This window comes from Hyperolius riggenbachi, chromosome 5 (assembly GCF_040937935.1).
Source record: "Hyperolius riggenbachi isolate aHypRig1 chromosome 5, aHypRig1.pri, whole genome shotgun sequence".
Taxonomy (NCBI): Eukaryota; Metazoa; Chordata; class Amphibia; order Anura; family Hyperoliidae; genus Hyperolius; species Hyperolius riggenbachi.
The window spans coordinates 276,489,282-276,503,007 of NC_090650.1; the positions used below are offsets into that span (position 1 = coordinate 276,489,282).

General features: G+C 43.0%; 1 protein-coding gene across 3 annotated transcripts in view; it reads left to right on the plus strand.

The window, feature by feature from the left end:
- Positions 1 to 13,726, plus strand: part of CDKAL1 (CDK5 regulatory subunit associated protein 1 like 1) — a 1,042,481-nt gene that overhangs the window by 212,302 nt on the left and 816,453 nt on the right. For all 3 annotated transcript variants that reach the window (XM_068236967.1, XM_068236968.1, XM_068236969.1), the window contains exon 6: positions 5,203 to 5,251. In XM_068236967.1, coding sequence (XP_068093068.1) covers positions 5,203 to 5,251 — 49 coding nt within the window. The remainder of the gene's footprint in view (positions 1 to 5,202; positions 5,252 to 13,726) is intronic.

Genomic DNA, 13,726 nt, shown 5'->3' on the forward strand with positions numbered 1-13,726 from the left:
GTTCCACCAAGACTTCCTGGTAGTAGCCTCACCTCCCTCTTATGACAACCCTTGCAGACCAAAGTTATTAGGTGGCTGCAAAATGCTATTGGATGCCAATTGGGGGGGGGGGGGGGGGGGGGAGATAGCTGCCCTCTAGTGGCCAAATAAAATATGACTGGTGAGGGGGAGAATTTTTTTTTATAAAAATATATATATATATATATATATATATATATATATATATATATATATATATATATATATATATATATATATATATTGCATTTGAATTAAAGCAGGAACTGGAGCAGTAGACGCCACTCTAATGGCCCATACTCACGGGCTACAATTGTCGCCGCAACACGCGGCACGCGCGTGTTGCGGCGACAGGTCGCCCGTGAGTATGAGGCATTGCACGGGCACGCACCCCGAACCGTCGCTCGTCGCTGATGTCGCCGGGCGATTGACGCGGGCAATCGCCTGGCGACAGTTGCTGCCGAAACTCCGCCGCAACTGTCGCTAGTCCGCGTGAGTATGCGGACTAGCGACAGCAACATAATTGAAAATAGACGCCGCTTCCGGTGAGGGGGAGGAACCTCGGCGACAGCTTCCGTTGCACAGCTGATCCCTCTTCCGCGTGTCTACGCGGAGGGAGCTGGCGACGAGCTGTCGCCGGCCTGTCGCGCACACCGCTCACGTGTGCTGGCGACAGGCCACTTATGTAGCCCGTGAGTATGGGCCATTAGTGGCATAGTGTGCTACAGTGACTGCATGTTATGCATGTTGCACATAGAAAAGTGCGGATTGTGCATAGGTAGAACAATCTATATAAGTATGTAAATGCAAAATTATGTGATATTTAAAGCAATACACCATATTAGTCAAAAGTGGCAAAGGTGGGGACTGGGTGGAAAAAGACTGGTTTAAAATGATGATTTGGTTTTGTGTATCTGGAGGGGCTGGGGAGGGGAGGTAAATGACCCAGATTAGTGTAACCCAACTGTTTATACCATCAGATGGCTACATTCGCAAGAGTGAGGGAAGGGAAGGAAGGAAGGAAGGGAGGTATGTGGGGTAGGGGAGGAGGGAAAAAAGGAGAGGGAAGGAGATGGGGGAGACGGGAGGGGGTATGGGGGAGGGAACAGGAAAGCAACAGGAACATAGTCAGACGTTGACACTTAAGTGGTAATTAGTAACAATCTATGTAGACATGGCTCTAGTTCGCAGCTTGCATTCTTTAATAGTGCCTTGGACGATGTTTCGCTTATAATCGATTCTCTTAAGCATTTTCAAATATTGTATATGGTCAGCAAGACCTTAATGCTGGAACTTAATTGTACTGAGCTCCTCAAACACCTTGACGTGTTCTTGTTGGGAACGTTCCAGAACAAAATTTTACAGCCTAGTTGCATATTCCATGTGCGCTGGTTTCTACTTTTTGACCAATTCATCGTCGTTTTGGTACTTGGATGGCTTTGCGTATCTCCTGAAACATCTTGCTATGATCTGATCGTCTTTATATTGCTGCAGGGTGGTTACAGTCCAGGATAGTTTTACCTCCTTGTCATTCAGTCTCTCGAGATTCGTCTCTACAATTCTAGCACCCACCGTTTTCTGGATTTAGCAAACAATGCTAGATTTTCGAAAAAGCTTTTAGCATCACTTCTGCCATTAGCTACTGCTGCCCCTTCCAAATCAATGCCGCTATCCGAATCATTGTCTTTTGATCCTGAATTGATGTAGCAATCCTGGATTACACGTACGGACATGCTGCATGCTCTAACTTCAGGGTAAGAGTACTGGTAGAAACAGGTAGAAAGGCAGCTGGCCCTACAGCAGTATGTAGTCCGCATGGAAGGGGATTAGGCAGGTAGAACACACCTCACCCACAGTGTTGTAACTTGCGTGCTCTGATCCAAGGGAAGTACATACATGGAAGAAGGAGCAGGAATAATCGGCACTGCAACGTACATTTATTCTTCAAAAAGTGAGGCACAGTCTGAATGCATAAATACAAAACATTTATAGCCTTTTCTTTGTATGCTATTGCATTTTTTTTTATGCTTTTATAACCTCTTGGATTTCGCACGTACATCCTCTTCTGTTTTTGAAAAGATTACTGCAAAGTGGGTTTATATTTGTGCAGTTACATGAAAACCGCACTTGATGTTACATATTAAATGATAGTGTAAAACATTTGCAGGAAACCTATTAAATTTTTTTTTTTCATTTTGGTAACATTGTTTTTATAAAACTCACATTTTGGGTAAACGGTCTAGTAGCTAACCATGGAATAAAAAAGAGAAAAGAATAAAGCTTTCACTGTGACCCTCACATGGTCATGAGAATAAGTTTGCATTAATGCTGCAGTGAATCATGTTATTCAGCCATCTGTTTTCATGGCATTCATATGCAGTAATACATTTTCTGTGCTCTGCTGGTGACTTAAACCTCAAATTACAGAGCAGAGGAGTAAAAAATGAACGCAGGGCCGCACACACTTTTGGGAGAAGAAAGCTGTTTAATTAAAATTGATGCAAGTGAGGTTTTCCAGAAGCAAACCAACCTCAGTACCAAATGGAAGGGAATATAATTCTGATTGCTTGAGCGAGAGGGAGAAAACTTTCAACTTGTGAGCTGTTTGTGACGGCCATTCTCTGGTGCGGTGCCTTACTTTAGTGCTGTGAACTACAGTGGGATCATGCAGGGCATCCACTTATCTCAAGGAGCACAGCAGATCTAATTGTCACTGGCTTGAAAAGCTTGACAGTCCTAAGCTAAGCAGATTTTTATTATTTTCATTTTAAATAGCTGAAGCTTTTTGATGGAAAAAAAAGGAAGGTACTTTGGAAATGACAGTGCTGCATGCAGCTTAGGCAAAACCGAAGTAAACAGCCAGTCCACACTTTATCCCAACTTTGAAGTAGTGGGGGCAGCCATACTATTCCATTAGAAAACAACATCCAGAAGTAGATAAATACGGTACTTGTTCTATTTACATAACCTATGTATTGTGCTGTCCACATATTGATTTCAGTGAGTTTTATATAGTAAATAAAGCAAAAACTGTTCCATGCATGTTCCATATTTACTGCCTCTGAGTCAAATCCTGATGTAATTTCTTCCCTTACACTTTTTTTTCCTCTCCTCTGCCTGAAATGGTGTACGCTTTGCCAGCCCTTCTCCCCACTGAGCTCTGTACTGTACTAGAAGCTGCACAATCATATCTAGCTTGCTTTGTAAACCCTTGTGAGCACAGCATAGATCATATTTCAAGAGTAACTATTAGGCATAAGATCGATTCTCTATAAGTAGCTGTTCTATAAGTAAAATGGTACGCAGAGTAGCAGTTGCAAGAGAAGTGACGTCACATGCAAATTCAGCCTTGATTGGCTGAAATCTGTCACTCTCGTCACTGCCAGCTGCTTGGGCGCAGGAACGGGGAGGGCAGAAGATGTCCCCTGACACTGTCCTTGGCCCCCCTCCTGCAGTGTGCCATGTCAGCATTCCTGCTGCATCTTTCTCTCCCCCTCCCCCCCTGCATGCCCTTCGGTATCCCCTCTCCTCCCAGCACTATTACAGAGCGGGGAGGAAAACAGGCAGTGCACACAGACTCACCTCCTTATGGTTCCACGCACTGGAGTTCCCATCTATACTCTCTGCACTGCCTCCGGTGGTAGTGCAGGGATTATACAAATGCTTAAAAAACTGCGCTGATAATACAATACACGGGGATTCACTGGTGGTACGCTGCTCTACATACGAATAAGTCTCAATGTTCATCCAATAGCTGCGCACTTAGACACTGCAAATCTAGTGTCTCTATTTCTCATGCAAGACAATCCTACACATCAGATAGTGTGGAGTTCTTCCTAAATGACCTCCAGGTTGCAGTGACCAGTTCTTGCGGTAAATCACCTCCACCACACCCCACGCAGTGGGAACTCACAGCATACAAGTGACCCTCTATTAGATGGGTCTCCAGCACCAATGGGGTCATCTGGCCGCCCCCTGCCATTCAAGGATTCTCCTCCACAGTTGTCACTCTGCTGCAGTATCAATACACCTCAAGAAAACATAACCAGAGCTCCCATAGCGTAAAATTGTAAAACTACTTTAATTTTAAAAGAATTGCACACTTACAAACGTGTCCGTTGTCTAAGGCACAGAGTTTTTATGGGCTCCACCCCAATCGTGGGCCGCCGGGTCGGCTTGGTTGCGCTGGTTGGTTTAGCCTCCCTCTGACTCCTCACGTATCCCCCTGTGCTGTTTCCACGTCTGCTGGCCGCGTGCGCTTTACCAGTTTCGTTGCCTGTAGCGACTCATCAGAGTCGCTACAGGCAACGAATCTTCAGATAATGGTAGAGAATAATGTGGTTAAAACCAAAACGTTTTTAAGGTCACTGACAGAAACGGTTATATATCCACCAGAAGTGGACACCACCCAAAATGGATAAGAAATGTACCTAGGGGACAATTTATGAGGGTGAGGAGAAACTGTAGCAGTCTGGAGGATTATGAAGATCAAGCAGGTGTTTTGAAAAATAGATTCATGGAAAAGGGGTATGAAGAAAGATTTTTGGAGGAAGAAATACAAAGGGTGAGAATGGTGGATAGGGAAGAACTAATACACAGGGAAAGAAATGAGGAGAAAGGAGGTGAAGAATACAACTATGCATTTATAACTGAGTTTAACAACCAATTTAACAATACATTTTTACGCGTTACTGGTTCAATGCGTAAATTTTTACGCATTGAGCCACTAACGCGTAAAAATGTATGTGTTAATGTTCCTGCACTAGCGGGAATGCGTAAAAATGTACGCACTGCGTCCCGCCGACCTCCAAAGTCGGCCAGCTGCCAGCAGGGGACTGGAGCAGCAGTGAGTGACTACGAGGGCACAGGATGGCTGCATGAGGCTGGTAGAAGCCCCAGGTAAGTGAAACTCATTTTTTTATTTTTGCTTGAACCTTCCCTTTAAATGTAAATAAAAGCTGAGAATTTTTTATTTTATATAATAATGCCTCTTGTACATAGTCTTATTATCTTTTGGGAGATACCTATGTCATTTCCCCTCAAAAAATTACTTGCTGGTTGAATAAAAGTAACTTTAAGTCAAAATGTGCCATGTGTATGTTTTAGTATACACTCCATTTTTGTAATTGCAGTTTGGTGGATGAATATTTCAGAATTAATATAGATCACTTTCTTCATTTACAGGTGCAACAAATTGACCGAGTGGTGGAGGTTGTAGAAGAAACGATTAAAGGTGAGCAAAACATCTAGAAAGAAATATTCAACTGTGATGTCTGTTAGCTTTACTGAATTATACGATTTATTTTTACTACGGTATTTGTATTAGACGGACATATGCTAAGTGAAAGGAATGTTTAGCACATCTTGTGGTGAGTGCTGTCTCCATTTCACAAGAATTCAAGAAATTTCCAAAGATCTGTTAATGTTGTAGAGGCCTGTTCATAAAAAGCATGAAAACCCAGGGAGTTCACCTTCTTCCATTCACAAGGAATGTTTGCTGGCATTTATAGATGAATCAACAAAAATAGTCTCCGTGCTGGAAAATTCAAATGAAGCTAATTGGATGAATGCTTAATGAGCTTGGACATAGATGAAAAGTAAGTTATTTCATCAGACTCAGGTCTTGTACCATTATGTCATAGTTTTCAGGTCCGTTTTCCTAGAACTTATTAACCCTCAGATTTTAGTCCCATTGAATCCTTTAGGAGAAGCTAGCTACGTACATATGCCAGATTGATCTCGCCTGGGTAGGTCGATAAAAACTGCCTTGGGTGAGAATCTAGCACGTATCTGGCTTGTGTACAGCTGCTACCAGATGTTGTGCCACAATGGTCAAAATCGGCGCATCCCGATGCAAATACAATGATAGTTCTGTCAAATATGTAAAAATATCCAAATCCGAAATAAATGCAGTATAATGTAAATCCAGTACAGCTACAGACAAATATTAGAATTAAGTTTATTAAACTTAATTAAAGAGCCCGAAACTAGGCCTGTAAGAAATGATAAAACTAATTACACAGAACACCCCAATGGGGGATATAAAAGTAACTCTACAGCGAACAATATACTGTAATATAGAAATTCGACTAGTTAATTTCCAAACTGCATATATTTCAATAAGAGTAGCAGTATATTTGCATCAATTGAATTGGTAACATCTCTTTGACCATTTCTGTAGTCTTAATATTAATTTATTGAAAATGGTGACCTGTTTTTCACAAGTCCAAAAAAAAGTTTCATTCAACTGAGGGCAGGGCAAGCCGGCTTCATTTTTTTTAAACCTCAATCAAATCCAAAACTGAACAAGGCAAATTCATACAAGTAAAACAGTTATCGTGTATACTCGCATACAAGCCAAATAAAGTGGGGGGTCCCGGCTTGTATGCGAGTCACTTATTTTTTGTGCCTATGTCTAACCTTTTGAGGATCGGAGAGTGGCTCAGAGAGTGCAGCGGTGATGCGGCGGTGACTCTGAAAGTTGAGCAGGCTTGCAGTGCCTGCAGCGATATGTTTCACCAGGTAATCGGGGCCGAAGGGGAGCAGACAGCTGAGAGATCCGATGCGGAGGGCGGAGAGCATAGCTGCAGCCGTTGGATGTCCGCAGCGAGAGCAGAGCAGGAGCAATGGATGGCCACACAGAATAGAAACACAGCAGGAGCACTCTTCCGTGTTCATAATCTCGCGCTTCCTGCTGTTTCCGCACCTTGTAAACCCATTGGCTATTACCAGCCAGTGGGCTCACAAGGTGCAGACGCAGCAGGAAGCACAAGATTATGAACACAGAAGAGCGCTCCTGCTGTGTTTCTATTCTGTGTGGCCATCCATCGCTCCTGCTCTGCTCTGGCCGCGGACATCCAACGGCTGCAGCTATGCTCTCCGCCCTTCGCATCCAATCTCTCAGCGGTCCGCTCCCCTTCGGCGCCGATCAGCTGGTGAAACATATCGCTGCAGGCACTGCAAGCCTGCTCACTGTTCATCACTGCTGCACTCTCCGATCCTCAGCAGGTCAGTCCGCACACCCCTCACTGTGATTCTGGTGGCCATTCATTGCTCTTGCTCTGCTCCCCCCAGGGCTTACAATTCTGGTGGGAGGGCATGGTAATAATCACGGTGATGGGCATGGAAATCACTGCGGTGGGCATGGTAATAATCACTGTAAAAGCTGCTGTCATACAGAACCCTGGGGTGTGCGTAAAAGCCTCAGGAGCCGCTGCACTTCCTACCTTCGGCTTATATGAGGGTCAGTCATTTTTCATGGTTTTTTTTTTAGGTAAAGGTTGGGGGGTCGGCTTATATGCGGGTCGGCTTATATGCGAGTATATACGGTAATACAAACAGTAATATAAGTTAAAATAAACAGTGTATAAAAGCTTAGTGGTGGGCATAATATATTTTTTAATGAGCCGCACCACACCAGAACTCTTCCACTTCCCTCTGGATGCATCCAATGAGTGGTTCAATGAGATGGACAATATCAAACCAAAGTAGGAAGGATAATGCATTCCTCACTACATTTCACAGCTTTCTTGACGATTTGTAATTCACATACGTAGATGTTGGATAATTTCAAAACCACTGTCTACTGACTGGAAACTGCTCAAACTCCAGTGGTCTTAAACCTGTATGGGTAGGGGTATACTGCAGCTACTCAAGATGTTTGAACTTGACAAGCTCTGTTCCAATTGTAATGTGCTTATCACTTAAGGTGCCCCCTAATGTTGCAATCTTTTTTTTTTTTTTTTTTTTTTTGTCCAATCCTACCACTTCTATGTAATATGAAGGACTACCTAAATATCAATACAAAGTAGGTTCACTTAATAGATTGGTGAGATTGGATGATTAGTGGCCACTATTACACATTTTTTTGTGCTGAGGTGACACAAAGACATGTCCTTTACATGGTAACATGCCTCTGTGTCCCAGTTGTGTCCACTAATCCGCCCCAGGTGCATTTTAAAGTCTCTGACCTGGCTGATTCACTTACTATGGTGCACAGAGCTGTCCTGGCCGCTCCTCCTTGATCATGCTCCCACAGTGGCAGTATACTGTGCAAATGTAGTTCATAAAGAATGGTAACCGTGCATGCAAAGAATGCTCTCAGCTATGGGCGTGTGATCGAGGAGGCCCGCAGCCGTAACTGCACATGTGCAACAGCATACACCCCAGCTAGGTCCAAGACTTTAATTAGGGGTGACAGCGGCATAACAGAAGAGACCAGGAGGACACGAAGGGGCCTCATAGACTATGGAGGACTATAAGAGGCCAGAGGTAAGTAAAAATCAACGTTTTTTTCCCAAGGTCAAATGTGCTTGAAATACACAAATTTGACTAACGAATAAAAAAAAAAAGAGATCTAGGAGGATGAACTATGTCTTAAATTAAGGCTGGCCAAAAATCATCTAAATGTTGAACTTGTTCAGCAGTAAAGGAACATTATGCTTTTTTTTGTTTTGTTTTGTTTTACCTGTAGAAAGCCAAGAAGTGATTCAGCCATTAAGTTGTCTATGTGCAACGTTTGTGTACTTATTTGTTGTTATATATAGCTGGATACTGTTATTAAACCACTAGTTTATGGGGTTTAAAAAAAAACGCCAAGTGCTTCAGTGCATGGAAGATATCTGTCACATAATTTGCAGCCTGTTTAACGATTACTGAGATTTTTACATTAGTCATAGTATGACCAGTTGTAAAGATAACACTTTCTTGTATTTGGTGTTGGCTCCTCAGAGTGTCCAGGAAGTGTAGATTACATTTCAGAAACACTGTTTTATAAATGAACAGCTGGATATATTAAGAAGCTAGATTACTTTGTTTGGGTATTGCCATAGTGGTAACCTCTTTGAACTTGCAGTGAACTTAAATATGCAGCCTTTGAATTTGTAATTCATGATGTATCCAGAAGAGTGCAAAGCCAGGCTACATTTTATGTCTCCCTTGTTTGACACTTCTTTACTGCTCATAACGTGGTGCCGTATCAGGGAGGAGATTACTCACCTATGAATCAAAAATGTAATAAAAGCTGTGTGTGTTCACTCAACCTTATATGGACTCATTTGCAAAGAGATTTGTCATGAACGGCTGCAATACTAGTGATATGTGCCAGGGATCAATAAGGGTTTTAATGTCCCTTTAGTAAATGCTTGTGTTATCACAATTGGCAGCAAGCTGCTGCATTTAAATCTCTTGTAGACCTCTCAATTATCTGGCTTTTTTACCCTTGAACATGAGTCCAGGGAATGGAGTGTGCTCTATTATCTTTTGTCGCTAGCCACTGCAGTATGCAGAAACTGGGAGGTTCCTGTTCCCTACCATCAAGTAATTGCAGAAAAAGATTTCCTACTCATTAGTTTTAGCTATTTTAGGGGGGTATCTGTGTGTGCAGGTGACTATTACTGTGCATAATTATTAGACAACTTAACAAAAAACAAATATATACCCATTTCAATTATTTATTTTTACCAGTAAAACCAATATAACATCTCAACATTCACAAATATACATTTCTGACATTCAAAAACAAAACAAAAACAAATCAGTCACCAATATAGCCACCTTTCTTTGCAAGGACACTCAAAAGCCTGCCATCCATGGATTCTGTCAGTGTTTTGATCTGTTCACCATCAACATTGCGTGCAGCAGCAACCACAGCCTCCCAGACACTGTTCAGAGAGGTGTACTGGTTTCCCTCCTTGTAAATCTCACATTTTATGATGGTCCACAGGTTCTCAATGGGGTTCAGATCTGGTGAACAAGGAGGCCATGTCATTAGTTTTTCTTCTTTTATACCCTTTCTTGCCAGCCACGCTGTGGAGTACTTGGATGCGTGTGATGGAGCATTGTCCTGCATGAAAATCATGTTTTTCTTGAAGGATGCAGACTTCTTCCTGTACCACTGCTTGAAGAAGGTGTCTTCCAGAAACTGGCAGTAGGACTGGGAGTTGAGCTTGACTCCATCCTCAACCCGAAAAGGCCCCACAAGCTCATCTTTGATGATACCAGCCCAAACCAGTACTCCACCTCCACCTTGCTGGCGTCTGAGTCGGATTGGAGCTCTCTGCCCTTTACCAATCCAGCCACGGGCCCATCCATCTGGCCCATCAAGACTCACTCTCATTTCATCAGTCCATAAAACCTTAGAAAAATCAGTCTTGAGATATTTCTTGGCCCAGTCTTGACGAAACGTCAAACAGCTTGTGTGTCTTGTTCAGTGGTGGTCGTCTTTCAGCCTTTCTTACCTTGGCCATGTCTCTGAGTACTGCACACCTTGTGCTTTTGGGCACTCCAGTGATGTTGCAGCTCTGAAATATGGCCAAACTGGTGGCAAGTGGCATCTTGGCAGCTGCACGCTTGACTTTTCTCAGTTCATGGGCAGTTATTTTGTGCCTTGGTTTTTTCACACGCTTCTTGCGACCCTGTTGACCATTTTGAATGAAACGCTTGATTGTTCGATGATCATGCTTCAGAAGCTTTGCAATTTTAAGAGTGCTGCATCCCTTTGCAAGATATCTCACTATTTTTGACTTCTCTGAGCCTGTCAAGTCCTTCTTTTGACCCATTTTGCCAAAGGAAAGGAAGTTGCCTAATAATTATGCACACCTGATATAGGGTGTTGATGTCATTAGACCACACCCCTTCTCATTACAGAGATGCACATACACCTAATATGCTTAATTGGTAGTAGGCCTTCGAGCCTATACAGCTTGGAGTAAGACAACATGCATAAAGAGGATGATGTGGTCAAAATACTCATTTGCCTAATAATTCTGCACTCCCTGTACATAGCACCAGTATGATGTTTTTTTTTTTAAATTTTCATTTGGTGTGCGTTGGAAGAGGGGTAGTCTTATACAGCGAGTATCACAAACTAACAATATTTTAACTGGAAAAGTTGGGGGTCGTCTTATATGCCGAAATATACGGTAAATTTTTCTCCTTTGTTTTCTCCAAAGGGGTATTTTAAAACTTGACAATAAAATGCCTTTTCAACCACCAGCAAGCAATAAAATGCTTAAAATAGTTTTGATAGTACTATTTCAGCTACATTTAGGTACTTTTTAAATTGCAAAATGCTGAAAAGTTTTATAAATAAAAGTTGAAAGATGATCCCCTAGGAGAAAACTCAGGAGGAGTGAATTGCAAATGGCCCACTGTGTTTACTTGACAGTATATTTATTAATTACTGTGTGACTGCTCATACCCATTCTTTTCTCTAGGGTTGGAGGGCGCTTATGTAAGTAGTTTTGGGAGTCTCTAATCTTACCCTGCAGCAGACCTGGTATAGTTGGGGGACCCACTCACCCCATACAAAAAATATATATCACAATAAAACAAGAACCAGTCGCGCTGGGTACAGTTTGTAATGTATATCGATTCACCTCTAATAGATAATCAAGGTCATCCAATCTGGTAAAATATATATATCTCACAATTTATTCAAAATACATATAGCATATAATGTCCACTGTGGGGTTGAATAACTGATTATCACATAAATTACATTGAAACAATTTAACTGAAGCAATGCACACAGTTCAATCGCTCTGATACTTATATATATTTTCCCTAAAACCTCTATATGTCACTGATAGATCGGGTCAGAGCTCCGGCCGGCAGCTCGCCCGCTTGGATCCGCTGTATCTTCGGTCCGTCCGCTGTTAGGACACAGTGCTTCCGGGTCGCGGCTCGTTCTCTTCCGGTGACGTCACCAACTCTTCACGTCCTCTATTGCGTCCTCTGTTGCTAGGTTGCGCTTGAGTATAGCGAAACTTCAAAGCGAACTCTCCACGCAGACCATTCGTAATTTTCATACAGTACCAGAGTCTTTGTTTTTGTAGCAATTTAGGATAGTGCGGAGTGCATACAAGGGCCGGCCGGAGCTCTGACCCGATCTATCAGTGTTTAGGGGCGTGAGTACATCTGGCACACTAACCTGAAACTTGATAGTTGCAGATCCATGTTGGATGAGAGTGTGCACATATATATTACTACACCTCCATCATATCTCCCTAAGGAATCTGTGGGAACCACGGGCTGCAATATATCCTAATACCAACAGGAAACTTTTTCTGCTACATCATATCTAGAGTGATCACACTCTCTTACAGAAAATATATATAATTTTTTCATTCATTTATTATTTTTTCATTTTTTACCCTCCATAATAAAGGAGGATATACTATAGAGACTTCATATCCTCTATTTTTACCTCCTACATATTTTTACATTTTTTACTCATTTTTTTCAATTTTTTAGTATTGCACATTGGAAGGTCTGTATGACTGTGTGGATACGAATGTGACATATAGAGGTTTTAGGGAAAATATATATAAGTATCAGAGCGATTGAACTGTGTGCATTGCTTCAGTTAAATTGTCTCATACCCATTCTTGTTCTGGCACGTTTGCTAGTTTAAGCGGAACTGTAGATACCTATCAAATACACTGTTTCATTTACCTGGGGCTTCTGCAAGCCCCTAGCAACCATCCTGTCCTACACCGGTCATCCACAAGCCTCCGTTCTCCTGCCGCAGCTTCGTTCCTCGACTCGTAAGTCGAGGCCAGCGCAGCTCTGCCAAGCGTATCTTTTCTTCGCTTTCCCCTCTGCATTAGCGCTATTGCAGAGGGGAATCTAAAGAAAGGATACACATGGCCAGAGCAGCGCAGGCGCAGTGGCCCGGCGGCACCTCAGAGTTATTTTTTTGTGTTTCCTATCATTCCTACCCTGCAATAGCAGGGTGTTCATCCCAAAATTTAATTGTTGGGGATAATTTTTATGGAGCAGCAACCAACACTATTTTTACAAAGGCTGAGTGGGGACGGTACCTCCTCACATGTCCAAATGAGTGGTTGCCTCGTAGAGAAACCTACACTTGTGAGTATGTATTTTCACACTCTATCGACTTGCTAAGTGATTGGCGTTATTACACCAGAGCGGGCTCCCGGTGTCCGTGTTCTTTTTGTCTTCACCATGCTGGATGATGGAAGTTAATGGGCAGTCTGTACTTTATGAAGTACAATGAAAAGACTGAAAAAAATTGAGTATTTGGATAAGTTTTGATATTCATACCTGGCTGAAGATTTAACCACTTAAGGACCGGGCTATAATTTTGAAATCTGTGCTGCGTGGGCTCTCCAGCCCACAGCACAGATCAGCAGGCACGCAGGGTGATCAGACTGCCCCCCTTTTTTCCCCACTAGGGGGATGTCCTGCTGGGGGAGTCTGATCGCCGCCGGCTGTATTTGTTTAGCGGGGGGGGGGCTCTTCAAAGCCCCCCTCCTTAGCGATTTCATGCCTCCCTCTGTTTCCCTCCCTCATTCCTCTGTGCGGTGCAGGATGACGATCCGTCCTGCGCCGCCTCTGATAGGCTTCGGCCTATTAGGCGGCGGGCCGGGGATCGCCGATCTGCTTCACGGCGCTGCTGTGCAGCAGCGCCGTATGATGTCCCCGCGTGTTTACATTTCGCCTGCGAGCCGCGATCGGCGGCTCGCAGGCTGTTCACGGAGACACCCTCCGTGAACTGACATGGAATGTAAAACCACTTGCAACCTGCCGACGCCTATCAGCGTTAGGCGGTCGTTAAGTGGTTAAGTAGAAAGAACATTTTTCAATAACCTAAAACAGCAAAACAACTCCTCTTATAGCAGATTTTATATGCCTTTCAACTTCTAGAAACCAGAGTTTGATGATTTTTTTCAGACGTGATTTA